Source organism: Sipha flava, unplaced genomic scaffold (genome assembly GCF_003268045.1).
Source record: "Sipha flava isolate LNK unplaced genomic scaffold, YSA_version1 204_pilon_pilon, whole genome shotgun sequence".
Lineage (NCBI taxonomy): Eukaryota > Metazoa > Arthropoda > Insecta > Hemiptera > Aphididae > Sipha > Sipha flava.
The window spans coordinates 365,270-392,660 of record NW_020272803.1 but is presented as its reverse complement, the minus strand read 5'-3'; the positions used below and the strand labels follow the sequence as shown (position 1 = coordinate 392,660).

The 27,391-nt window shown below is 28.9% G+C and overlaps 1 protein-coding gene across 1 annotated transcript; it reads right to left on the bottom strand.

Annotated features, from left to right (window-relative positions):
* Positions 1-8,244: 8,244 nt before the first annotated feature.
* On the bottom strand, positions 8,245-26,054 carry LOC112682486. The gene is made up of 3 exons (XM_025553102.1): positions 25,755-26,054; positions 21,885-23,321; positions 8,245-8,950 (listed from the first exon to the last, which is right to left on the bottom strand). The coding sequence occupies exons 2-3, from the start codon at positions 23,319-23,321 to the stop codon at positions 8,858-8,860; spliced, it is 1,530 nt and encodes a 509-aa protein (XP_025408887.1). The 5' UTR covers positions 25,755-26,054; the 3' UTR covers positions 8,245-8,857.
* Between the last annotated feature and the right edge of the window lie 1,337 nt (positions 26,055-27,391).

Below are 27,391 nucleotides of genomic sequence, written 5' to 3'. Positions count from 1 at the left end.
ATGTTACAATAAATTGAATAATAAAACATTTTATGGTTAATCGATTTATTCAAATTAAAAAGTTAATACTTATATAAAAGAGAAATGAAAACTAAAGTTCTCCCCCAAATATTTTTCTGGTTACGCTATTGCATATATAATATAATTAATAGTTAAAATAGCTAATTTTTGAATCAAAAACATAAAACTCATAAAAAATTAAAGTCAATTAAAATAACCATGGCAAAAACCGTTTTTTCTTGTTACCGATTTTTTTTTTTTTAAACAAAGATTTATGTCGGACATGTTATGAGCATTGTTCTCTGGAATTTTAACAATATAACAATTGTGTCTATTGTTCAATAAGCATATCCTAATTGTGATGTGTCAACTTTTCAATAACAAATTTTCTTTTTTGCATACCTTCGCGTGGAAAATTTTATACAATAACTACGTTGTCTGTCTGCAAATTCAGGTCTTTTGACGAGTGAGTAGTTACCAAAACCGGTGGTCTAAAATGTCACAGTTAACAGTGAACATTGGAACAGTGGTTCTCAGTCCAAATAATTTTGAACTGAATTCAAGAACACTAAAAAAATGATCTAAAAACATGAGACAATCACCAGAAGTCGGAAATAGACGGATTACCTAAGGCTTACTTAAAGCGGCTTACCCCTGTTTTTTAAATGTCAGAGCTCTATCGATTTTTACTCCGAGATATCTAGGACAATCTTCGTTTGGTAGGACAGTGTTATTAGTTTTTATATTTAACTTCCGGTTTTAAAATTAACAGGTTAAAACTGGTAAAAAACAGGTTAAAATTATTTTACCCCTCCATATATTGACCTTTAAATATGCCCTTGTATATATATTCCATATGTGGAATTTCGTTCTCTAAAACGATGTTTTTAAAGAATAAGTATCATTCAAGATAAATTGATCTTCGTATTTGAAAACGCTCAGTGTATATTATTTTTGTTTAAGAGTAGCAAATTTCAAACTAAAAAACTAGCTCAAAACTATGTATGCCATTTCTCTCATTAAATATTAACATTGTATGATATTCGTATAAAACTTTATAATTTATATTATGTCCTATTAAATAATTTTCTTTAAACTCTTTTTATTACAAAAATAAATACATTTATTCACTAATACTAAAGTTTTTTCTGGATCTGAACAATATTTTTACTAACTATCTAGATCTCCTTAGAAACTTATAGCCGACCTCCCATATAAACAATAAACAAACCAACATTCTTATGTATATTAATGAATGTTTGCCGATACAATATGTATCTTTCTGATTGTTCAAAATTATTTGGCTTGCGATTTATTCCGAAAAAATATATTAAATATTTCCTATTTTACCATAACAGTTAATTACATTTTATAAGTGTTCAGAATGTTTTTAAATATCTAACGCTTCCTAGGTTTTATATATAAGATGTTGAGTTAAAATCACGATTAAAGAAAGACTTCGGAATATTACGACAAGTTTGGTGTGAGAACTAACAGCTGTGACTTTAATTACGACACGTGGAGCTTAAACTTGTCATTTGACGGATAAAAAAATAAACAAATATGAATTGTACTTAAGAATTTTCATTCGCAATCGATTAATTTCAATTGTCGTTCATGCGTGTTGAAAAACAATTATTTTCCATCCAGACAAAGAGTTTCTAGTTAGAATTGTTTAATAAAAATTTTAATAAAACACTCATAAAGTAATTTCCCAATGGAACAAAATTAGTATACATTTTTTAATTATCAATGTAACTCAAACAAGTACTATAAGTATGGTTTCAATTGTATTCAAGGAAAATCGCCATAACAAAACAATTTCGGAGATCATTTTACGATATTGTCATAAAAAAAAGTGATTATAATTTCATCGTGTTATGAAATTATATTTATTTATTTTTTTAAAAAGTTATTAAATTATTAGTTAAAGGTAAAAAAGAAGGAGATGATAACAAATAAGACTATTTAAAGAGTTTTTGTTTTTTGTGCTTTTAGACCAGTCATAGTTATAATAATGAATAATAGAATACCTGGTATTAATAATCTTGTTTAATCTGAACGTATTAAAAAGAAAATAAACATTGAACTTATTGTACTTTTATACATTTTTCTTCCGTTATTATAACTTTTCCAACAATTGGCCTTGTTACTTAACTAACGATATCCTTTACAAAGATCTCAAAGTTCAAACGCTAAACCAAATCTCTAAACTTAAGATTTCATAAAAATCTCCTATCTCACATTAATCCCTTAATCTCCGGATTAGCTATAAATATACTACCCGATAATCCAAGATTGAAGACTAAAGAGAAAATTATGTAGGTACTTCATTCATTACAATCTGTAGTAGAGATTCTTTAGTAATCTTTAGAAATTTAACATACTTACAAAAAAAAAAAAAAAATCAATAAAAAATTAAAATTAAAAAATGATTAAGGATGCTACTGCTGCCAGGGTTCACAGTTATTTAATACGATATAATATAAAATCATAAACAAATCGTTATTGTGCTTGAGATATCTATAATCTCCTATAAATATAAAATATCTATAACCACCTGTAAATATAATTATCGTATTTAACATATTATTTATAAATTATGTTTTATTTTTTTTTTGTACTTTTTTTATCCTGAGAACATTATTGCTTGGCAATGAAGTTTTTTTTTTTTAATACAGTTTTTTTTTATTAGTTTAACTTGCTTTTATTAAAAAAAAAAAATTAAATAGTTATTATTAGGGCTCGGAAGTTGATGACCTAAAAAAAGATGCAAATATGATATAAAAATGAGAAAAAATGTCCTAAAAAATGACCTAAATAATTACAAATATTTGTTTTAAATTAATGAAAATAAATTTTTTTAAATATTTTATTTTATTTTACAATAGCATTCTATATAAATTTATCGAAACTTACAAATTTCTCAAAATATGACATAAAGATGACAACAAATGTTCCTAAAATATGAAATAAAAAAATGACAAACATTTGTTTTATAAATTTATCAAAGCTTACAAATTACTCAAAAATCAAATTCATTGCATTGTGTGATTAGAGTGTATTTAATGTTATCAAAAGTAAATTAATGACGATTTTCTGTTTATAAATATTTATATTTATTTTTATATTTATTTGGAAAAATTTCTCTCCACGTCCATTGAAGTGATTAGTAGACACAGACGAGCACTAACCTACGTTTCAATTTTCGCCATTTCGAAAATATTACGAAAAAATAATATAATTTAATATAAGTATTATTCACTATAACATGACAATGAAGCGACGACTGTAATCGACGAGACAAAATCGGACAAATCTTTAAGTTATTGGCATAATGGTCGATAAGAAACAATAAGAAATGAACTAGTGTGAAATCATAAAAAAATGACTAAAAATGTGGAAAAAATACCTAAAAATGTCAAAAAATAACTTAAAAAGTAACAAAGACCAAAAAATGCAAAAAAATGCAAAATAGTTATTTGGATTCATATGCTAAAGAAACACATTTATGGCCAGAATAGCATCTTCTAAAAATTTCGAAAAAAAAAATGCAAAATACATCAACTTCCGAGCCCTAGTTATTATATATAGTTATTTATATATAAATGTATTTATTTTTTTCCAATATTCAATTAATAGACTAAATTACATAAAAAATGGAGTACTTAAATTTATTGATTTAAACTAAGATTTGTTATTTAATAGATGGCTTGATTTATAAAAGCATTGTAAATAATTCAATTAACTTGTCGTATAAATTTCAAAGAAAAGAAAAGAATTTGTCATGCTTTATTTTTTATCTATAATTTTTAATTTTTATTATTTATTGAATAATTTTATCTTCTTAAAATAAAAATGTTCCATTGTTAAAATAAATAACGAAGTATAACATAAAGCTAACACTTTTAAACTTCATAATAATTTAAAAATACTCATAAATATGTATTTTGTTTTTTACATGAATTTTTGTTTTTTAAAATTTTTTTTAATTATTACGAATGAGGTAATATATATTCTAAAAAATTATTCCTCCCAAAAAACGTTTTAAAACTCAGGATTCCGTACATAATTCTCTATTTATGTCTAATGCCTGTGTATCGTTGTTATTACGAATAAATTATGAATAATCATTATTTATGTATATAATAATTGCAAATAATCAGTAAATGTACTAATTTTTTTTCTATGAATAAATGTAAAGATGTTATTTCAAAAATTAGTATCTAATAAAATAATTTACATTTATGTATAGTGTTATAATATTTTGATAGTTAACTTTTACAGGCTCAATAACATGAGTTCTGGGAATTATGCTTTGATTCAATATAAAAGATCTTGGAAGATGACTAAAATATTTTATTTAAACGAAAATAATCATATTCACCTTTAAATTATAGTAATATCTATTTTTTGTTATTAATATATAAAAAAACATGAATTTATCAATAATTGTTAAATTGTTATATAGTTATTATATAGTAGTAATTATTATTAGACGGTGATTATTGACTGCGGGTTTTACTGAATAACAATATTTTAATTTTTTTTTTTGGCAACCCCGGTGTTTTTATGAAAGCGTAAATTAGCCCAAGATTGGGCATTTATATAATAACGTTTTATTTTTTAATTAATTATTTATTTAATTAGGATAAAAATGATATTTTTTATCTTAATCTGTATCTTATATAGATAATTGTCTTGTTATCTGGACTCAATACTGGTTACTAATACACGGTGAAATTAATTTTGAAATTTCGTTTTCATGCAAAAAATGTAAATCGTAAATAAATTTATTATAAAATATATTCATAAAAAAATGTAATCAATTTATAAATTTTGTTTGGAATATTTTTTTGATGTCTCATTATCATAAATAATAGTTTTGCCACATATCTTAATGCCTTACCCAGATTAATATGAAGTTACGTTTATTAAAAATTATATACTTATAAACATTACTGAAGTCGTAACTTAGCTGTAACTGCATTTTGTAAAGAAAAAATATTTTTGTGTCTTTTTTTTCTTTTCTACAAGGTAAACAAAAATAAATCAAAAACATTCACAAGTCCTCCAAATTGATTTCCACCTCTCGTTATGTAGAAGATGACACATTTGAAAATATATTTTCCAGCAACAATCAAAATCGTAATGCTGACATGACCCATATATATGTATATTTAAGCTTCTGTCAGTTTATATAAATATCTAAGTAACATTTTATATTTATCTTCGGTCTCAATGTACATATTGAGTTGTTACGATTGTAAATGTAGAGTTTACCATAATTTTTTCTTCGTACTTGTTTTCAAGAGCAATACAGTCTACCATGTCCAGCTTTCTACGTCCTGTCTAATTCCGTTCGTTTGTTACTCACAGTTATGTGAAATTTTCACTTCATAGCCATTATTCGAAAACGTACTAAAAAACGTAACTACCAGTATTTTGGAGTTGAGAAACCATCAAGCATCCAGGCACTTTCAATAATAAAAGTAATTTCCATCAATATTATTGGTACTTTTAAATTTAATATTTCACTGAATACACGAAAATTGTAATTAAAAAATCAAAAAGTCGTAAAAATCAAAATTGAAAATTAATAAAATATTTATTCCTGGTGGTTTGCATTTACCATATTTGTACAGCTATCTTAATATTATTGTAGCAATTTTTGAAAGATGAACTTCCACACACTAAAGTAATACATATGTTTATTTTTACAATGATGATTGAGCGGTATGAGATCAGTCATTGACTCCTAACAATGAATAGTCTATTAAGTCATATTTTAGCTGAAATTATAAAAAAGTGTGCATCATAAATGATAAATGATTCAATTATGTAATTTCATATTGATAAATGGCTATAAGAAAAAAAAAATTGTTATTATTAAAATATAACAAAAACCGTTGTGCCGATAAATAATCGGAAAACAGTAGTTTATAATTGAATAACAAGAAAATTCAATAACATTTAACTTCGAATTATAACCATTTAGAAGATTGTATTTTTAATGACGTATGACATCAAAGTCCATTATTTTTCCATTTACATATTTCAGTTTTTTATTTCTCGTCAAAATTCTAAGTATACCTACGTCACGTGGGAAATCGACTGTTATTTCATTTCTACCTGCTCGTTCCGTCTTGTAAAACGATGCTTATCCACAAACGCTATGCAAATAAAGTTTTTCACGCTTATGATGAATTGTAACATGCGTTTACGTAATATTCGTCCGAATAAACGATAACACTAAGTACCTACGTCACACACAGTTTCTGCATATATCACAAACACATGTTTTTTTCTCATTTAAAAACAATTCATAGGATAATTAATTTATTTGAGAAATAAATAACGCGTACAAAAATTTGATCAAACGGAATTTCTGTGGTGTACTTTTTCATCGGTTAGTTTTATTTAACGAGCAATTATATGGGTCAATAGCGGTGACGAAATTAATTTTAATAACTGAAATTGATTTTTATAAAAATTTGATTATATAATTTTGTGTTTTTTGTTTTGTGAAAAGGGTTTTATCAACTACTATAATATGTATTATATATATATATATATATATATATATATATATATATATATGTTACCGGAAAAGATGACAATCAGTCTATGTTGACAATGACTAGTCAATAACGATAATGCCTGATTTAGTAAGGAATTAATGTCAATACCTAGTCATTGATAACAATTCCTAATAAAAGAAGGCATTGATAATAACATTAAAAATTAATTTAATATATTTTAATACTTATTAGCTATTTAGGATATATCATAATCTTAATCTTTATTGTTATGTGGTAAATTACTATAACACTTGGAATTATATAATCTAGTACAGCAGTACCCAAACTGTGCTCCGCGAAGCCTTTGGTGCTTCGCAATGATTTGCCTAGGGCTCCGTTCGTAACACCACAAAAAATTTAAAAAAAATTTCGTCATTTAAAATTAATATATATTTCATGAAGATTTGAATGTTCCAAAATCATATCGATCACCAATAAAGCGATGTTGATATTTGTTTGAATGCGGATTTATAACATTGCCTAATATAATACGGAAACGTTGATAAAACAATGAAATATCCAACATTGCCTAACCTTTCCAGTCATTGTCAACAATGACTAGGATATACTGACAATTCCTGAATTTTCATCTTTTCCGGTAACATATATATAATTAAATATTATAAAAATGTTATTTAAAGATTGTAACTATATAAATACAACTATAAACATTATTTTGCATAAACTATTTCATGTTCCTATAACTTGAATACGAATATAATTGAAATTAAGAATGAAGAATAAAAACATAAAACAATTGTTATTCTATGCATAATTGCAGATGAACAATTTACGTACTATCATTTGACTGTCCCCGGGGACGGGCCTTTTCCCCCTGGGCTCCTTAATACAAGCTTGATTTTATATCACTTAGAATAATTTAGAATCTTAGAATAAAAATATTTCAGTATATAGAGAATATATATTTTTGTGAATTTATCCCTCATTTCATCTAATATATAGATAGAAGGATAGTGTAATAAATTTTCAAACAGTACTAATACTTTTCAATTTTTAAGATAATTGTTTGCTTATATATATTATAAAAAACATTTGAATCTCGTTGTAGACTTCGCAATTGAATAAAATACAATAATGTGAACAAGTTCTCGTAATCCTCTTATCACGTATTGTAATTTTATTTGAGACATACCAAGATTTTAACTGCCAATTTAATTCAACACGAAAAATAGTAAGTTCAATACTTGTTCGACACATAAATAACTTATTGATTAACATGACATGCAATATGTGTCTGAAGTGTATTTTTGACTTACCGATTCTGCCGTAACATGAATATTTATTGATAATATTGTTTACAACTTATAAACATTTAGCTTAAAAATATACAAAATGTATAAATGTATAAAATATTTCAGAGACTATGTAATCTAGTAAATGTCTGTAATATACAAAATATATAACATCATAATATCGTACTTTCACAAACTCCACGTACATAAGTACCACGATGTAAAAAATCACCCGAAGTATAAATCAATGAGATAACTGTAATAAGTGAAATATATTTTATAAACATTTTACAAACAAACCTCTTTGTATTTTTATCAGTCAAAATTGGCTATTACTTTTGACAGACTTATTATTGGTTATTACACTTAGAATACAGTAGGTACGAAATATTAGATCAAATCGAACTCCATTTGAAATTTTTGAAACATTAATCTCTTGTGTATTTAAATATAACATCCTAATTTCATGACTACAATATTAGGTTGATACGTTTTATAATAGGTAATAATAATAAAATCTTATAAACAAGTCACATTAATAATTATATACAAGAGAATCACATAAAAGTGCAAGAATCGTCAGCATAAAAAAAATATAGATAAGTAATAATAATATTTATATTAAAAATGTGGTAGCAAATAAATAATATTTAGAAATAATGAATTCAAAAACATGAGTACCAACTTTGAACTAACTAACGATTTTTATTTGTTAGACACTATAAATGCATGTAGGTACAATGAAACGTTTCAATCAGTCTTCGATCCTTAATGAAATTAGTTTATAAGTCGAAAAACATTATGTATAGTATCCAACAATGTAAGTGTAGAAGAAGGATAAAACATATAGTGTGCATATAATTTTAAAAAAGAGTAATTGTTTAGAAATTAACTTTACACTTAAGCGAACGTATTCAAAAAGGAAATGTATTATTTACACTATTATTATCATATAGTTTTTAGTATACTTCGGTTTAACAAACTTAAAAAATTGCATTCTTGATACAATGAAAGGAAGTTCTATTAATTTTTCCGGAGCGCACCAAGTTGAGCAGCTAACGACGTCTCATCTGAAACGAATGACCTTTTCTTATTCACTTTGGCTTCTTGACGTATCTAAAAGCAAATAAAAAATTAAAAAATTAATTAACGTCAGCATAAATAGTTATCTTTCAGTTGTAGTTTAAAAATGTAAAAACAATAAAATCTTATTACTTGTTACTTGTTTGATATAATACTTAGTAATATAATTTATGTGATGAAGGGTGTACATTATAAGTTTTATATTTTTGCTTGTAAAATAAAAACAGTTTTAAAATCAGATATTATGCTTCAAGCCGAATATTATTTTTATTTTTAATGTATAACTCTATACTACCAAGTAGCAGTTTTTAAATAATGTAATTTTATAAGAACGTTTCCATGTAAAGTAGACTTTTTGCTTACTTTTTACAAAGTTATTATTATTATTTTTTGTTCTATCAAATTATTCTACTTATATTTCTCATAAATAGAATTTTGTTAATTTTAAGGTTGAGTTTTTAAAAACATTATTCTAACATAAAGTATAAGTAAACACCCTTTTTTCAAATAGTACTTCAATAATAACTATTTTTTTTCTGTAATTATTGTCATTAAAATTCATGATCTTTGATTTTTTGTAGTGCACGTCCATTTAAATAACATCAGATAATTATAATTAAAACATTTTAAAAGTACCTTAGTTTTTATAAAAAATATTTTATTTCAATATAATTAAGTCTATACAGTGGCGTATACAAGGGGGGGTGTTTGGTAGATATGACACAACCCTCGAGCCATATCATATATTACATTATTATAGGAATATAGGTAAATCGATAATACAATATGAAATATAAAATAATGCACAATACTAATTACATATATACAGGTTAACATTATCGCGATTGCGATAATACGTGATGAAAATTATTCGTTTACGTTTTTGTGCAACACAAAATGTTTAATAATAATAGGTATTGTAGCATCGAATACTGATATTCGAATAGTCAAATATTCGAATAATTTATGGCAAAGCTATCCGAATTTGAATGTACATTACATCTCTATTACAGACATTATGTATACATATTAATTAATTAAAATAAAAGTTTTAGTTCGTACGTATTATATATAATATTCAATAACTATAATTAACACCCCCCCTTCAGAAAATCCTAGCTACGCCACTGGGTCTATACTAAAACAAATTAAGACAGGAGGACACATATTATATTAATATTGACATAGTATGTTATAAATATGTAACTCAGATACGTTTTCACAAAAAAAAAAAATTTATTAGCTGGCATAACTTAAGTATTATATTATTATAAATGTATCATAGATTAAATATTTTATCTATTATATTATAATTATGGGGTAAATTATACTACATGTGATTTTAACACTGCCGGTGGTGCGACTTGGTATGGCGTTATCCGTTTATATATATATATATATAAATGTATCATTGTCATATAGCTACAAATTAAACCTCAACGCAGCTGGTAGCTTATTTGAAAGCTAATGTAAACATGATTGCTGTTGATGCTACTTGTAATTAGAAACTTTGTGCAGCCCCTGTTGTATAACAGACAGGATGAAATAGATCGTTGGAAGAGCGTAGTCGAGTTGAAACATTTACTTATTAAATAAATAAATCAATAACTAACGAATCGTTCCCGGACGTTTTTCGATATTCCAAAAAGAGAAAGAAATAAAGAAAAAAAGAGAGAGAGTAAAATAAATGAAACGCAAATAATCGACCTATGTTGTGGTTAAGTCATGTAGAAGTCTGCTCGGAAGGATGAGAAAACGTAATTGGACTCCTAACGATGAAAAGAGGAAAAATCCACGAAGGATCAAGTGTACAGAGAGTATAGAGAGGGAAAGAGATAGAAGAATCAAGAGTTCCGACGGTGGTTCCGAGTGAAATGGTTTCGGATCAGAGAGGGATATTATAGCGTGTTATACCGATCGACAAAAGTGGTAACGGCTACGTTGGTGGTAGTTATTCTCCCTCTTTTAAGAGTCTCATAAATATTCGGCGTGTTACTCTCTCTACGGTTAACTAGGGTCTGGATATACAAGTGACGTCAGCCGTGGCATTTGGCTAGCGGTAGGCGAATGGTAGGGCGCTACCTCGGAAGAGGGACTCCGGAAAGAGGAGCAAAATGGGGGTGGGTTCATTCAATAGTGCGCAATGTATAAGTTTCTATTTTCAGCATTGACGTCATACACGCAGTTGCCGGCAAATTTACCGACCTCCATTCAAGAATCCAAGCTACGAGCGCTACGGTCCTGTATCGATTATTTCGCCATTGACGTCACGACTAAGGGAAATATAAACGCCAGACACGTAAACCACGATATAAATTACGATTTTGTTCCCTGGTGACTTAAAAAGTGTTCTTTTTTTTTTGTTTTTAGTTTACTTCAACTCATGACTGTACTACTTAGATATAAATTAGAATTAAAAAAGGGAGAAAACAAATAATCTTATACGCGCAGACTTCTAATAAAAAACACTGCGTTTAGTTTATCTCCAAAATACTACTTGATTATCAACAGTTTTTGTAATATACCGATTAAAATATATCCGTCTTTGAATATATCATTGTTGATATATTTAGTTCATGTAATATAAACCATGCATAATGAACTTAGATACAATTATTACAAATAAATTTTAACTGTAAACGAGAATAATATTAAATTACAGTATAATTATTACATAATATAATATATAGGTTTTTTAAACCAATTAATACTAAATGTCAAAACGAATATCATAAAAAAATTAAAAGATTATTTAAGGAAGGGTAGTAAATTATAATTATTATTATATATATAATATATATGTATATTATTTCTATATATGTATTTCAATTGTGGTAGTTTTTTAGTGTAAATTTCTTTGATTACCTACATTTATAAATGTACCATACCATTATTTTTAAAATGTATTTATATAAATACTTACATAAATTGTATGGGTGTTTTCATGAACTCCAATATTAATTAAAAAGTTATTACATTTAAATAATGAAGAATCGAATTACTATTTCTAATAGTATGAATAAACTTAACACTTATTAACAATTTAATTGTTATATAAATTACCTCGATCTTCATAAAATAAATATTTATGTAATAAATAATAAATAGGAAATTATTTGCGATGAACTCACATTATAAAAAAATATAACAATTACCAGTTAAATTTGATAGTATTAAGTATTTTGATTAAAATTAACTATAACTAAGATTCTGATTACGAAAAGTATTGCCAACAATTAAAGTAATAAATTAATTTTGAAAATCTCAAAATCCAAAAACTATTGTGTTTTGAAAATGTATAGATACTACAACATTTTGAAATGTATCAATAAAATATAGAAATATAATTAAAATTAACATTTTGGAAATTCTTGTTGTTATAACTTGTAATTTAATTATTGTAAACAAAAAGTTGAGTGTGTGATTAAACATTAGAAATTCTGAAGTATACGTGTCATATTTTAATAATTTTATATTTACAAGGATTAACATTTTTTTTCTATAAAAATTGACTATGACAATAATTATCTAAATTTATTACTAGTATAAAAAAGAGCTGCAATTATTAGTCAATTCTTAATATATTAATTATATTTAAATTACATGTATAAAATTGAATACATAAATTATTAAGCTCTATAAAAATGTATGGACATTAATTATATTATTTCAATTTTTGCCTTTATTGTTAGAGTAAATATTGAAAATGACTGACTCACTGAATAATAATATAGAATAATATTATTCTATGTAATATCAACACAATTGCATGACTCATATGATATGATGGTTGACTTAAAAATGTAAGTTTGTATACCTACATATTAATGTGTAGGTATATACAGTGGCGTATTAAAAAAAAATTTCAGGGGGGTTTTATACGTAAGAAAAAAATTAATTAGCACAAATAAAAAGGTCTCTAGAGCTGAAAAAATCCGAATTAATAAAATATAATAACACTAAATATTTTTGTTGAGAGGGGGTGTCCTCAAGCTCTCCCACCTCTTACTACTCCCGTTCCCCCACAGAAATTGGACGGATTATAAATTAAAATAAAATTGAATTTTACAATATTACCTACAAACATATATATATATATAAAGGGTGTTTCATAAAGAACGCAGTTTTTAAAATGCTGGGTTATTTTTTGTTGTTAGGTTGGTGGCACTTTTCTTATAATCTATGTAATTTATGATTCTTGAGGTTTTTAGTGATATTATTTTTGTTTATTTGTCGTTATGAAGCTGTGTACAATTGAGCAACGTGTTTTGTTTATTATAACCCATTATAAACACAGTAAGTGTGTTGGGGTAACTGTTAGAAAACTTCGTACGATCCTCAGACACCGTGAAGCACCGACTGCAACAACAATAACGAGGCTAGTCAAAAAAATTGAAGAGACAGGATCAACTGTCAACATTAAAAGCCCTGGGTGCAAGCGATCCCAAAGGTCGAATGAAAATATCGTTATTGTGAGCGACTCTGTCATTGTGAGTCCGAGAAAATCGATCTGTCGCCGTTCTCAAGAGTTAGGCACTAGGGTAAGCTCTTTGCAACGAATTCTTAAGAATGATTTACACTTGCATGCATATAAGATGCAGTTGACCCAAGAACTTAAACGGGCTGACCATATTAAACGAAGAAAATTCGTTAATTGGGTTTTATCGAAACAATGTTCTGTTGATTTTGTGAAAAAAATCATCTTTAGTGATGAGGCACATTTCCACCTAAGTGGGTATGTGAATAAACAAAATTGTCAAATTTGGGGAAATGAGAACCCAAGGGCAAGCATGGAAAAACAAATGCATCCACAGCGAGTAACCGTTTGATGAGGCTTATGGGCAGGTGGAGTGATCGGTCCATACTTTTTTGAAGATGAACATGGAAATGCAGAAACAGTGAATGGAGATCGATATCGAAACATGATTTACGATTTTTTCTGGCCTATTCTGGATGACATGGACCCTGAAGAAATGTAGTTCCAGCAAGACGGTGCCACCTGTCACACTTCTGGAACCACAATTGCATTGCTTCATGAAAAATTTGACGACTGACTCATTTCCATCTGTGTCGATTATCAGTGGCCACCAAGGTCATGTGATTTAACTCCATGTGACTTCTTCCTTTGGGGCTTCGTTAATTCACTGGTTTATGCAAACAAACCACGCAATTTATAGGATCTTAAGCAAGAAATTCAACGAGTTATCAGTGAACTCTATGGACAAGTCTGTAAAAACGTTATTTGTAATTTCATGGACAGAGTCACTGCGTGTCGAGCGAGTAGAGGAGGTCATAGCACGATATTGTATTTCACACTTAAACTTCGAGCCGTAGTGAAATAATACTTACCATTAATAATGTATTTATTAAAAATAAAATTGATTTATAGTAAAATTAAAAACTGCGTTCTTTATGAAACACCCTTTATTAAAATTAAATGAGAATAAGATACTGTATTGTTTCAGAAATAATAAGTTTGTTTATAATTATAAAATTAGTAATTACAGATCAAATATAACTATGTGATCGTATAATGACAAACAAATTACAGTAATTACGATAGTAGAAAATATCATAGCGTTTATAAAAATAAACATGTTTGGTTGAAATATGTGTCTATTAGCCGTTATCGGGCTGACGTGCTCCACACCGACAAACACAATTATAAGTACACTTTATATTTTGTTTATCGATATGTCTAATAGAAGTAATTTATTTTGTCAATTAAATTATGAAAATAAATCAAAAATATAACTGATATCAAATTTTTTTTCAACTTAATTTTCCTAAACATTAAATATTTTTTTTGGGAGGGGGTTTGTCCCTGGGTATACTATCTGACAAAACTTACTAATTAGTATTGTTTAAATTTATATTTTATTTTTTTTTGATTTATAAGTTATTAAATAATCTATAAAATTAAACAATAAAAATTGTATGTTATTTCACTTCAAGTAAGCTTAAGTTTCAATAATTAACAAATATTGTTGAACACATAAAATGTTACATTTCTCTAAGTAAAACTAGATTTAATAAAAATATTATTATTTTAACTTAATGCTATACAGATTTCCTTGGTTTAATTACGTTTTATGGTCCCAAAACTAATATATTTATTTTGCATTTTATTTTTATAATTTTATATGGTAAGATAAAAAAATAAAGTATTAATTAATTTTATATCCATAAAAAAACAATTTTTAAACACAATTCTATGGTGTTGATATACTGCGTAGTAAATTATCAATGTTAGAACGACAAATAGAAGCTTGAACATTAATAATATAAATATTATTAAATAATTTATTGGTTATTAACTAATATTAAATTGTTTGAATTTCTGCATATATTTACCTGATGTTATTGTTGTTTCAGAATCTTATTTTAAAATACTTTTTAATATTTTAATTAAAAAATTAATAAGTAGTTATTAGTTATGTAGTAGTTTGTTGAACTTTCGAAATTAAAATATTTATTGACAGTATTGTGGAGTAATTTATACAGTTGAAAATCAGTATACTTAAAATTAATCCAATTTTTTCTGACAACCGTAGACAACTAATTACCCACCAAGCAGGAAACCTGAAGATATTAAAGTAAATGGTCCTTATGAATCCCCAAAAGCCATAGTTTCAGTGAATGTTATTTTACATTATATACTATTATAATATTATCAATAAATCATCTGATTATATGAAATATAAAAATATATTCTTATACATAAGCTTATTTTAATTTTTTTTACTGTCTTTAAAGTTGTTTGAAGTTGTGTTTATAAAAAATCTTTACATTTATCTGATATAATGCATGTATCATATTGTGGTCATATATCCAGTTCCTGTGTTAAGTAAATTATAAGATAAGTATAAAAGTAAAAAAACGATTTATAACGACCTTGGGTAATATTAAAAATATAATACTTGATATCCCAGCTTACATATAATTTGTTTAATCTATGTTTATATTAATTACTTATAAGGTATATTTGATTCATTTAATATTGTTTCATAATTTAATAAACAGCTTATATAATTTAAGTAGTATATATAAATTAAATAGGTCATTAAAAAAATCTAATTTTCTTTACTTACTAAACTATTATAATACCTATTTTAAAATTTCTTTTATCAAAATTATTAACAGATTCAATATATAATCAAATAATAATTAAAATGGTGACGATTTTTACATGGAACTATGTCATGAATATTTTAATTTTTCTTTCGTGATCCAATGAAATATTGAGGAGTATGAAAATAAATATTATCTATTACTTTGTTTTGTTTTATAACCTAACCAGCGTGCATCATTTTCAACCTCATATTTGCAAAAAACATATTGAAAGGAAATCGATATCATACAACTGTAAGCCAAGGGTTATTTTCGATTTATTATTTTTACCAAGCGATTGCCAAACACGTTATTATCTAGTTATCAATTGAAATTAATGTTTCCGCATGTTTCACCTTAAGACGATATTGCATTTTACTTTGCGTGTATGCACGTTAGGGTGATCCTTATTTTTTTAACTTAATTATTTTTAATCCGTACCCCATAGATTTGTTAAGTTACACAAGAAAGTAATTTTGATAACATTTGGTAAATGTGAAACAACCCCTTCTGGTGCCGAATTAGGGTTGAAATATGGCAATTTAGGGTAGTTTTATTGTTTTTCTAATTTTATTCTAAAACTATAACAATTAGCATAAAAATGTATTGCAACTTATTTATACAATTTATTAATGCCTACAAAAAATTATATTACAAAATTTTCATATTTTCTTTATTTTCTAGAAAAAACTTTGAAAACAAAAAAAAAAAATTATTTTTTTGGCAAAATCATTTTTTTTTTTTTTTTTTGAGTTATTTGAATATAATTTACAAATGGTTAAAATTATGATAAAATATCTTAAATTAATACTGTAAAAAATTGAATTCTCTAAGAAAAATCGTAATTTGTATTATATTTCTTCATCTGATTACATTTTTTATCCTAACAGTCTGAATTATATTAGTACCTAACTATTGAAATGATATTTCAGACGCCATGAATTCTCATTAGATTATAAATAAATTGTTTCGTAACCGGTTTTTTGGATGGCGATAAACTATCACAAATTATTTTGATATCTTATAAATATATACTATATTGTAGATTTAAATTTGGTTTCAGATAATAGTGAATTGAACATTCGTTTATTGTATTTCATCATTATGATTTAATTGTACCATGAACATGGTGTTTAATGTTTAGTAGTAGGTACTGATGTGCCATGGGTAAATACCCGACGGGTAAGCAAATATATTGGGTATTTACCCACTATATTTACCTACCAAAAATTTGGGTAAATATTTTTTTTTTTTTTATGTCAAACATAATCATTTTTTATTAAATAAATTTAATTTTAAAATTTGAAGTGTTTTGGTTAGTTTTTAAATTCTTAGATTTATTTGTATCCCCATTAAAAGTGGCATTGGTTTCAAAGTGAATAAAATTAACAAAAACTTCATAAATATAATTTATGTTCTCTAATCATCAATTTTGGAAAAACATGAAAAAGTCAGGAAACAATCATAAAAAAGTATTGTGATATCCATGGATTGGTTTTAGCATTAAAAATAAATTTACCCATCACTAGTAGTTGGTACTATTTAAAATATTAAGATATAAAATTTTTCTCGTTAGTACAATAAATAATCAAATTACAGATAGTAAATTAACTTTAAAACGTAACTTTTTAAGTTGTTTAAACTTTTTAATTTTAAATCAAAGATGTTTTGATCTGATTTCTTTAAAATCAGTAAAAATGTTTGATAGATTTGATATTCAAACTAATTCTTTATCTTTTGATCCAATATACTGGGAAGTAAATAAAGAATATAAAAAAGGAAAAGAAATTATTGGTACATTAAAAGTTGTTAACGATACTGCCGAACGCTGTTAAACTGATAAAATAAATGTAATATCGATATCGTAGCGCACAAGTGTGACAAGTGACATTTTCGTAATTGTTCTGGAGAACGATTTTTAAGTTTGAGCTGTTATAACAGTTCAAAAATATAACGAACTCTAATGAACTTTTAGTTATATTTTCCTTAACATGTAATGAGTAATGAAGATTAAAAACCTGCAATTACCACATTTGTATTCTTAAAAAAAATTAAAAAAAAAAAGTATTGTACACATTTGGTACACGTAAAAAGTAATACTTAAACACATCACATTTTTCTTCTAATTTCAATAAAGAACAAAAATTACTTGAATAATGTTATAATTTCGTTTGTGCATAATGTGCGGAATTTTATGATTAAATTGAATATTCACTTAACTCATTTTTCAAAAAAATGTCACTTATCAAACTTGTGCGCAACGCCATCGATATGTAAATTATAATAAAATATTATATTTTAAACTGAAGTATATAAATTAATATTCAAAATATATTAATATAGCTAAGCAACAATCATTCTCGATTTATCATTATTATTATTATTATTTAATTTAATTTTATTTTTTTATACAGGTAAATTAAGCTATTATATCATAACGGTTACTCTAACAAAATCCTGATAAAATACGATTTTTCACGAAATTAAATTTTATACAATATTTATAAAAGATACTTTATTGTAAATAATTACGGTTATAAAACCATATATAAAGTATACTCAAATAAAAGGAAAAAAATTTTGACAAAAAGTTTTTTTTTTTTTTTTATTCTAATTTTTTCTAGAAAATAATAAAAATATGAAAATTTTCGCAATGTACTTTTTTGTAGGCATTAATAAATTGTATAAATTAGTTTCAATACATTTTTATGATCATTGCTATATTTTTTGAATAAAACTAAAAAAAACAGTAAAACCCTAATTAACCCTAACCCTAATTTGCCTTATTTCAACCCTGATTCGGCACCAGAAGGGGTTGATTTACATCTTCCAAATTTTACCAAAATTACTTTTTTATGTAACTTAACAAATCTATGGGGTACGAAATAATATTTATTAAAAAAAAAAAAAATTCACTTATATTAATAACAACCACCCTAATGCACGTACTTTGCTTTTAACGCTATGATAACGATTCAAACATACTCTAAATACATTTTGATTCTATAAGTTATTTTCTAGTCGTTTCTATTGTATATTCGTATTTAAAAAAAAAAATACTCATGTTATAACATTAATTACTAATATATGATCCACGAACCTCCAAGGATTAGTGTTTGACGTTAAAATAAGAATATCAAGCAAAACTTGAAGATCACAAACAATAAATTATTAATGGCTACCATTTAGAGCATGTTTTCATTATTAATGATCTTAGTATATATTTTACTCCTTCATTAGATGTCAACCATCCTATTAATGTTACTGAGCTATACATGAATGATCATTATCTACCCTTTAGTCATCTATAAATCATCACTTCTTCTATATGCCTCAATAATCGGACCACTAGTAACATACGTTTGCCCCATTTTGGCGGTAGTCGTATCCACTAAAATTAAAAAAACCACTCTCTAAAATAAATTCCTTATATATGCCTAAATGCACCATGGTTTATGAGAAACCACCAGATCCACAATTACTCTGGAATACCTCTAATAAATACTGGAATTAAAACCCTATTTAAAAATGTTCACGCCAATCTTAAAGATATAGACAGGTCCCACAATTACCAACTAGGTATCAAAATCAAAATAATAAAATTAATTATTAATAATTAATAATATTAATTATTAATTTATTATTAATTATTAATTTTTATCAAAATCCGAAATAGACGACTGTGACCTCGACTGCCCCAAGACATCCTCCTAACCGATACTGAACAACTCTCATCAGATGAACAATAAATTTATCATTATTATTATCAGAGCCGTGTCAAAAATTCCAGCGCCCTGGTGCAAAATTTTTTCTACGGGGCCACTGGGCACAGATAGCATATTAAATGCAGATAAGGGCACCCCCTTACTTTTAAAAAACTACGGCGCCCGGGGGAAATTGCCCCCTTTGACTCCCCCTTAACACGGCCCTGATTATTATTGTATAAATGTAAAAAATAATTAATTAATTGTAATAGCACATAATGTGCTGAAACATTTGAAATATAATAAATTATGAAAACAAAAACGTGTTACCATCTGCAAAGCACTAAAAATTCTGGGTTTGAGAGGCATGTAACCAGTGAGGAACCTGGGGGTGCTGGGACTTCCTTACATTTACTCTGGCCTAGAGCCGATTCCTCAAATTCATAAACAAACTTTTTTTACTAAGTATCAAGAACACCTCTATACATATGGTTTATGCACATAAAATAAATCAATTATGATAACTATTCGATAACGAATTATATTATGATTTCGATTATTATATAACTCATGCATGGATATATTATTATTATATTTAATTATATACCCATAAAAAACGATATCTTAAAGTTAATTATTGGAACTATTCGTAGTGTACATAATGTTAAATGAACTAGTGACAAATAGTGCTTCTTTATAGGCCATACGAGTTTCTCGTGGAAAACAAATTATACAAGGGCCCAAATTGTTGGCTCCCTTAACAAACATTTTCTGGCTACATGCCTAAGGTTTCATAAAGTATAATACTAAAATGTTCAACTCTATCAATTGTCTCCGTACACTTTACTTATCTCTTGTGCGCCCAATTTTAGATTATGGTATGATAGTTTGGCACTACTATTAAGCAAAAGACCTGTTAAGGCTTAAAAGATTCCAGAATAGGTTTCATTCATATTTCTCTTATTATACAAAATTGATCATGCTCAGCATGACTACTCAAATGTACTTATATCGCTCAACATCCCTACGCTTTCTTCTCGACGAATCGATGCGGGTCTTTTTATTCTTCTTATTAATGGTATAATTGATAGATTAATAAATACAATAAATACTCCTGACCTACATTTCTCTATTCATTTTAGTGTTCTAACCTACCATCACACACTTTTTCATATCCCTACTCACTCCACCTCTTATGAGCACAACCATTCTTTACACCGTATTGCTTCTTTCTAGTAAAATTTGGATCTATTTATTTTATTACTATTTGTTTACATACAACTATATATATTATTTCAAACATAATGTTTGTATTTTACGGTTGCATCTTCCTTGTAATTATTTTAATTTTGTACAACTTTCAAATCATTTATTTCAAATATTTGTACTTAACTCGTATACTGTAATTACTTATATTAATTCATGTACTTTCAATTTATACTCCTCTGTAAATTGCCGTTCGGTGTTGTACAAAAAAGAAGACATCCCAAAGAGTTAAAACAAATAAATTTAATCGTATTGTGTTGATCATGAAAATTTCTGACGAAAATGTTTGCAGAATTGATTTTTTTTTTATAAGTATAAAGTATAAGTATAAGCATAAAAAACAAATTGTGGATCCTCGATCTTAGTTCTAGCTAGGGTTCTACGGTTCTACGAAATCGTTTCGATTAGAAACCATTCCATTACAGCGATGCGGAACAGAAACGTAGCGCTCAGTTAAACTTTTCATTTTTAGACGGTGCATAATAAGCATAGTCGGAAGAGTAGTAAACTCTTGACAACAGTTGCGTGGCGAACAACACGGCCGAACACGACGACGCAGATACATATTGTTTATCCTGTTTGATGCGCGTTATGTTTGTATTGAAAAAAATCGCGTCAGGATGTTTTGCGCGTTTTTGGGGCAGCAACATCGAAGGAACGCGGGCGTGTGCATTGTTGTTGACTCCATTGATAGCAATGAAGTTGGCGATATCGTGAGAAACTAACCGTGTATCGCTGTACAGTGTTGAACGCATGCCCCGGAACCCCACGGGTCGCAACAGCACGGCCCGTAGTCAGAAAGCCACTGGTGGTGCAGACCCAGTGCTTCCGATTCGGTAACGTGTAAGGCATTAGAACGTAAAAGTTTAAAAAAAAAATGCACTCACTTTGCTGTAGGCGGCTGCAGTGCTTTTGTCCATTTGCCCTTGGAAACGATCGCCTTCCGCCATCGCCTCCAACAAATTCTCGAAACCGGACTTTTCGCCCGCCGGTCTGGGCAGCACGTATTCCCTCTGTCCGCCGTCCGCCATTGGTGATGCTGCGATCGCGGTCGCGGTCACGGCCGGTACCGTGGTAACGTTGCGCGTCTTGAGCTTTTCCAGCTGCCACACATCGTCATCGTCGTCACGCGCCACGACCCCGCGTTTGATCAGCGGCGAACCGTTCGCCCACTGTTTGTAGTGATTGCCGCTGGGCATCGCGTGCGATAGCGGTGGCCCCGAATGAGACGCGACCAACGACGACGACGACGATGACGACGACGAAAACGACGACGGCAACAACGACGACGACGACGACGACGACAGCGAAGACGAAGACGGCGTCCGCTCCCCGGTCGACTGCTGGTGCTGGAGCTGTTTAAGTTTCTGCTGCTGTTGCAACTGCTGGAAAATCGGCGGCAGGTGTTGGTACAACTGCGAGATAGGGTCTAACTCCTGCGGTGACTGCTGTTGCTGCTGATACAACTGCTGCCGTCCCTGGTGCTGCTGGTGCTGCCGTTGTCCGATACTACCGTCGTCGTCCGTCTGCTGCATGCCGTCTAATCGTCGTCCGTTGATCAGCGACTCCCAGAAATCGTACAGCTGCTGCTCCTGGGTGGACTTGAACGCGTTGGACGGCGACACCAAGTTCGACATGAACACCTTGCGGAACTTGTGTATATTATCCGTCGGATACCTGGCCGGCTCATAGCGGTTCAGCGACAACGATAGCGGCGATTGCGAGTCGTACCTGTTGATAATAGCCGCGGACGGTTGGTAGTACGACGGTGAAGATGCTGACGAGGCGGCGGACGGCGCGATCGAGTCGCGACCGCCGAACGCCACGTCGTCATACAGCAGATCGTCGCCCGCCGCGGCCATATCGTACGCGCCCAAGTCGGCCAGCGGGTAGTAGCTCGCGGCGGCCCCGTAACTCGGGTATCTGACCACCGCGTAGTCCGCCACCGACCGGTCGTACTGCAGTTTCGGGCCATACGGGTCCACGTTGCCGTCGTAATAGTCGTCCGCGAACAAGTTACCCTGTCTGTCGCCACCGCCACCGCCGCCCATCGTCTGATATCGTCCCACCGACACGGGGTAGTGCCGCATCAGGTTGCCGCCGCTGATCCCGTACGGCGACGCCCAGCCGGCCTCGATCCTGTTGCCCGCGCCCGAGTTCAACCACGCCGCCGCTGACGAGCTACCGTACCGATTTTGCTTCTGCGACAATTGCTGTTTCCCGTACCGATTCATGATGCTGTTCGCCCGGGCCGCCGATGCCCACGTCAGGCATGCGGCCACGGCCGCCATCACGGTCACGTTTACCACCGCCGCGACGTTCATCTGTGTGCACACGAAAATCCACTTAGAACACTATTGTCAACGGATCAATCGTATAGGTTTCTTTTCCAACACCTCCAACGGTATTCCATCGATTGTTGTACCGATACTAGAAGGCTGTTTTTCGGTCTATCGTTAGTTTTCTATCGCTCGAATCGGGCAACGGTTTCAAAGTAAAAAAAAAAAAAAAGTATTCGTAAAGCGTTTATTCGCTTAATACTCGGGCGTACACGTGTTAGATAATATTATACGTACACACATTTATAAAAATGCTTATTAAAAAAAAATAAATAAATAAAAATTAAACGAATATTATATATCGTAAAAATACCTTTACATTTTATTTGCGATTGTAAGGCGTTTGAGTGCGGACCTCGGAGTCCTAGTTAATTTATGAATACTAATTTAGGGACGGTTTTTTTATTTACATTTAGTAATTGTATGTTCTTATTCTAACATAACTGAACAATTTTAAAATATTTACTTTTAATTATAGATGATTTGCAAATTGTAAGTAAATATTGTATAATGTTAAGTTTTCACTAAATTTTCATATTTAATAAAAAATGTAATGAATTAAATTTTACTCTAATACTAATGTAGTGCTTACGGGTAAAATGAAGTATAATATTTTAATAAGAAATGAATAACATGTTACGGAAATAAAGATTTTAATATCATATGATATAATAATAATTTTGTATCCAATTACATGCACCAAAATAAAATATCAAGTATGTCTTTTATTACATTTTAACCATAAAATTTATTTATTTAATAGTTATTATCTGTTTCTTGTTGTTGTTGGTTTTTAATATTTATAAAAGTAAATTTTATAATCCGTAATAAGCTACTGAATGTATAAAAAAAATTCAAAATATTAATAAAAATATATCTCGGTTCGATTTGTTATTTGCTTTCAACTAATTTTTAGAGCTCACATGTGTTGGGATTAAATATAAAAAAAAATACTAAATAAAATCAACATGAATATTTTATTAAAACATTTTCAATAATCAATACAGTAATAAAAACGTTATGGATATTAGTTTTAAAAGTGTATTAAATTATCTATTGTATCCATATTAAGAATACTATTAGAACTAAACAGTATATTGTTCAATATATGAATTCGGTTTCTACCAAATTATATGTTACAATATTAATGACAGGTCAATATAAATTCAAACAGTATAATTATACTGTATTCACTGTAAGTAACAAAATTAACATATATTTTAAATACTTTATGAAGAATTAGTTTTAATCGAACAATTTTATAATTTTAGTGAATAATGTAAATCAAATTTATTCGTTTATTTTTTATAATTTTCAATAATATTTTTAATAAAAGTTTCAGTTTTCTTGTTTATATAATATATTTTTCAATACCTTAATTTTATGTATATTTTATGATATTTTAATTTATATTACAATTTCTTCATGTCAACTTCATGGATAATGAATCCCCGTATTAAATACCTACCTGCATATTTTTTTTAAACATTTTAAGCTCATAATATTTTTAATTTATTCGATAAAATTTTCATATATTCGTAAATCAATTAGTATAAAATTTAATTTAATGGACTTGTATTACACGAACGTGAAATATGCGGGAAATTAGATTTTTTTTTATGGTTCAATTGGCAGTGTTTTACATTGCTTTCAAGGATTTCTCAAATGATGAGACTTGAAAATTATGAACTTTTTTTGTATGTATTGTATAATGCATACAATATAGTTCATATTTTTTATTTAATTAATTTTTTTTTTAAAATGTAGGTGATATATGTTAATAAATAAAAATGTATAGCTAAATGGCAAGGCTAAAAACAATGCAAGTACTTTTGTCGAGTGACTAGCTAGAGTAAAATATTACCGAAAAAAGCGTTTCATATAATTTAATTTCAATTTTTAAAAAACCATTTTACATGAAACGCTTGGTTGAAAATAAAGAATTACAGAAAAAGTTTAAGTTGTAAGTTTATTAACTGAAAAACTGATGTTCTAATTATATACCATTGTAACATTAAAACAGTGTAATGGACCAATTCCATTGTAAATGAAAAGTTTTTTTTTTTTTAATTAAAAAAGTCATAATTCAACATATTTATTGCAATAAACAATATTGTAGTTACTGACAGCGTTTATTTTATTATTAAAAATAATAATAATTTTTTCATTTATGTTTTACAAATCTCGAAAGAACAACTTACTCGTACCTATACAATAATAATATAAAATGCATTTTTACACAAGTCGATACAATCTTATGATCCATCAAAATACCACTGAGTTAAGAACATATTATAAGGATAAGATAATTTAATAATAAAGCTGTTACCAAAAAAGAAAATCGCTACCGTGATATTAACGAAACATACCCGGGGAACTTTGAAAGCCAAAATAAGTGTATGATTTCTTGTTACTCACGTTTCCAGTTCTCAACCTTTTCTTGTTCAGGTGGTTTTTTTTTTGTTCTATTGTGTTCTATTTAAGTTTATCTCTTGAATCGCAGTCAAATATCGTCTCGTCAATGTGCTGTGTCGTCCACACAGCAAGAGGATCGTCGTAATACTTGCGGGTGTTCGAGAAGACACGATTAGCAGTAGTGCGCGCTGAGCGTTCGTATCGGAACTGTGGCCAACCGCCCGGTCAGAGGGAGGTTTTATAGGGGTCCTTCGAGACGCCCACGCGTCGCACTCTGAATGAAACCTTCCGCCACCGCTGCGCGATGTCGTCGTTTCGATCACTACGCGTGAACCCCCCCCCCCCCCCACCCCCCCCCCCCGCGCCCCGCCCCCCCCCCCCCCCCCCCCCCCCCCCCATCAACCCCCATCGTGGCCTGCTACCCTCAATCCCGTTCGCCACCGACTCGGTTGCCCCGTCAACTGCGTGCGCGAATCCAATCCCCGTCTACATAGTTATTATTATTATTTACCTCCGCTTTTCCCAACAGGTCCTGAAAATCCATATACTCGTACCTTCATATACACACACGCACTCACGCACACATATACACACGCACGCACACACACGCACACACATATATATTCATTTATTGTTTATGTACATCCCGATGTCTATGCGTGTGGGTGTCAATGTTTATCCCGTAGGGAATAATGTGGGAATTGATATACGGCGAGCTAAGGCGTCATCAGCTCAATAATATAACTTCACGTAAATATGTAACGGTTGTAGACCTTGAAAAAAGGAAATAATAATAAACTGACTGCTACTACGACTGTACAAGTGTAATACGTGTATACATGTCCATGTAGTTGTTTTTACCGGGCACGCCTGTTTTTATGGCTTGTATACTCGACTATCCTTTGCAGTTTGATTCGTCGTTTTACCGTCGTTGGGAATAAAATTAATTTATTTTTATTTTTAATAAAATCCTTTGCTTCGAACGAGACAGAGAGCTGCGCATCGAGAAACAGAATCTCCCTGCCTTCACTAAAAAAAAAATCCATACTAATCGCATTTTCAAAATTTTTATTTTCCTACAAATTCCTTGATAGAGTAAATTAACGCAGCAGACACGCATTATAACACGATATGTGAGTAATACTTTGCTCCATGTTCGTCACGAACCCTACCTAATACATGCCCATGGCCCTCACAAAACGAAACATTGGATTCTGTATTTTTATTTCACTGTAAAGTGTATTCGAACCCTGAAACGGATTATTAATTTAATAATTTTATTGATATCAATACATTTTTTTTCTTTAGTTGTAATAATTATTTTATTACCTGTGTCTCAGCAAATTTCATATTTTTTTAGATCATTTTTCAAAAATGTTGACACAAATATTCAGCAATTTGACCAATACTATTCTTTTGTTTCCTTAACTTCTACTTATAAACGATCAACTTTACTAATTGCAGATAATAATATGAATTTCGACAAATTTACACATATTAAACAATAAGATAATACTAAAAACATTAACAATCTCGATATTCGATTTCATTGTAACCATTCACGTTGAAATAAAATTTCTTAAAACTTATATTAAGGAATCCCCTAATAATATTTTAATTTATTTTATTTTTTATTCAGT

Bases quoted from the DNA above. Each gene is read 5' to 3' on its own strand.
- LOC112682486 (XM_025553102.1), bottom strand. From the start codon at position 23,321: ATGAACGTCGCGGCGGTGGTAAACGTGACCGTGATGGCGGCCGTGGCC. The intron at 8,951-21,884 runs GTGAGTGCATTT...ATTTGCTTTTAG, and splicing joins CTGCAGCCGCCTACAGCAAA to ATACGTCAAGAAGCCAAAGT.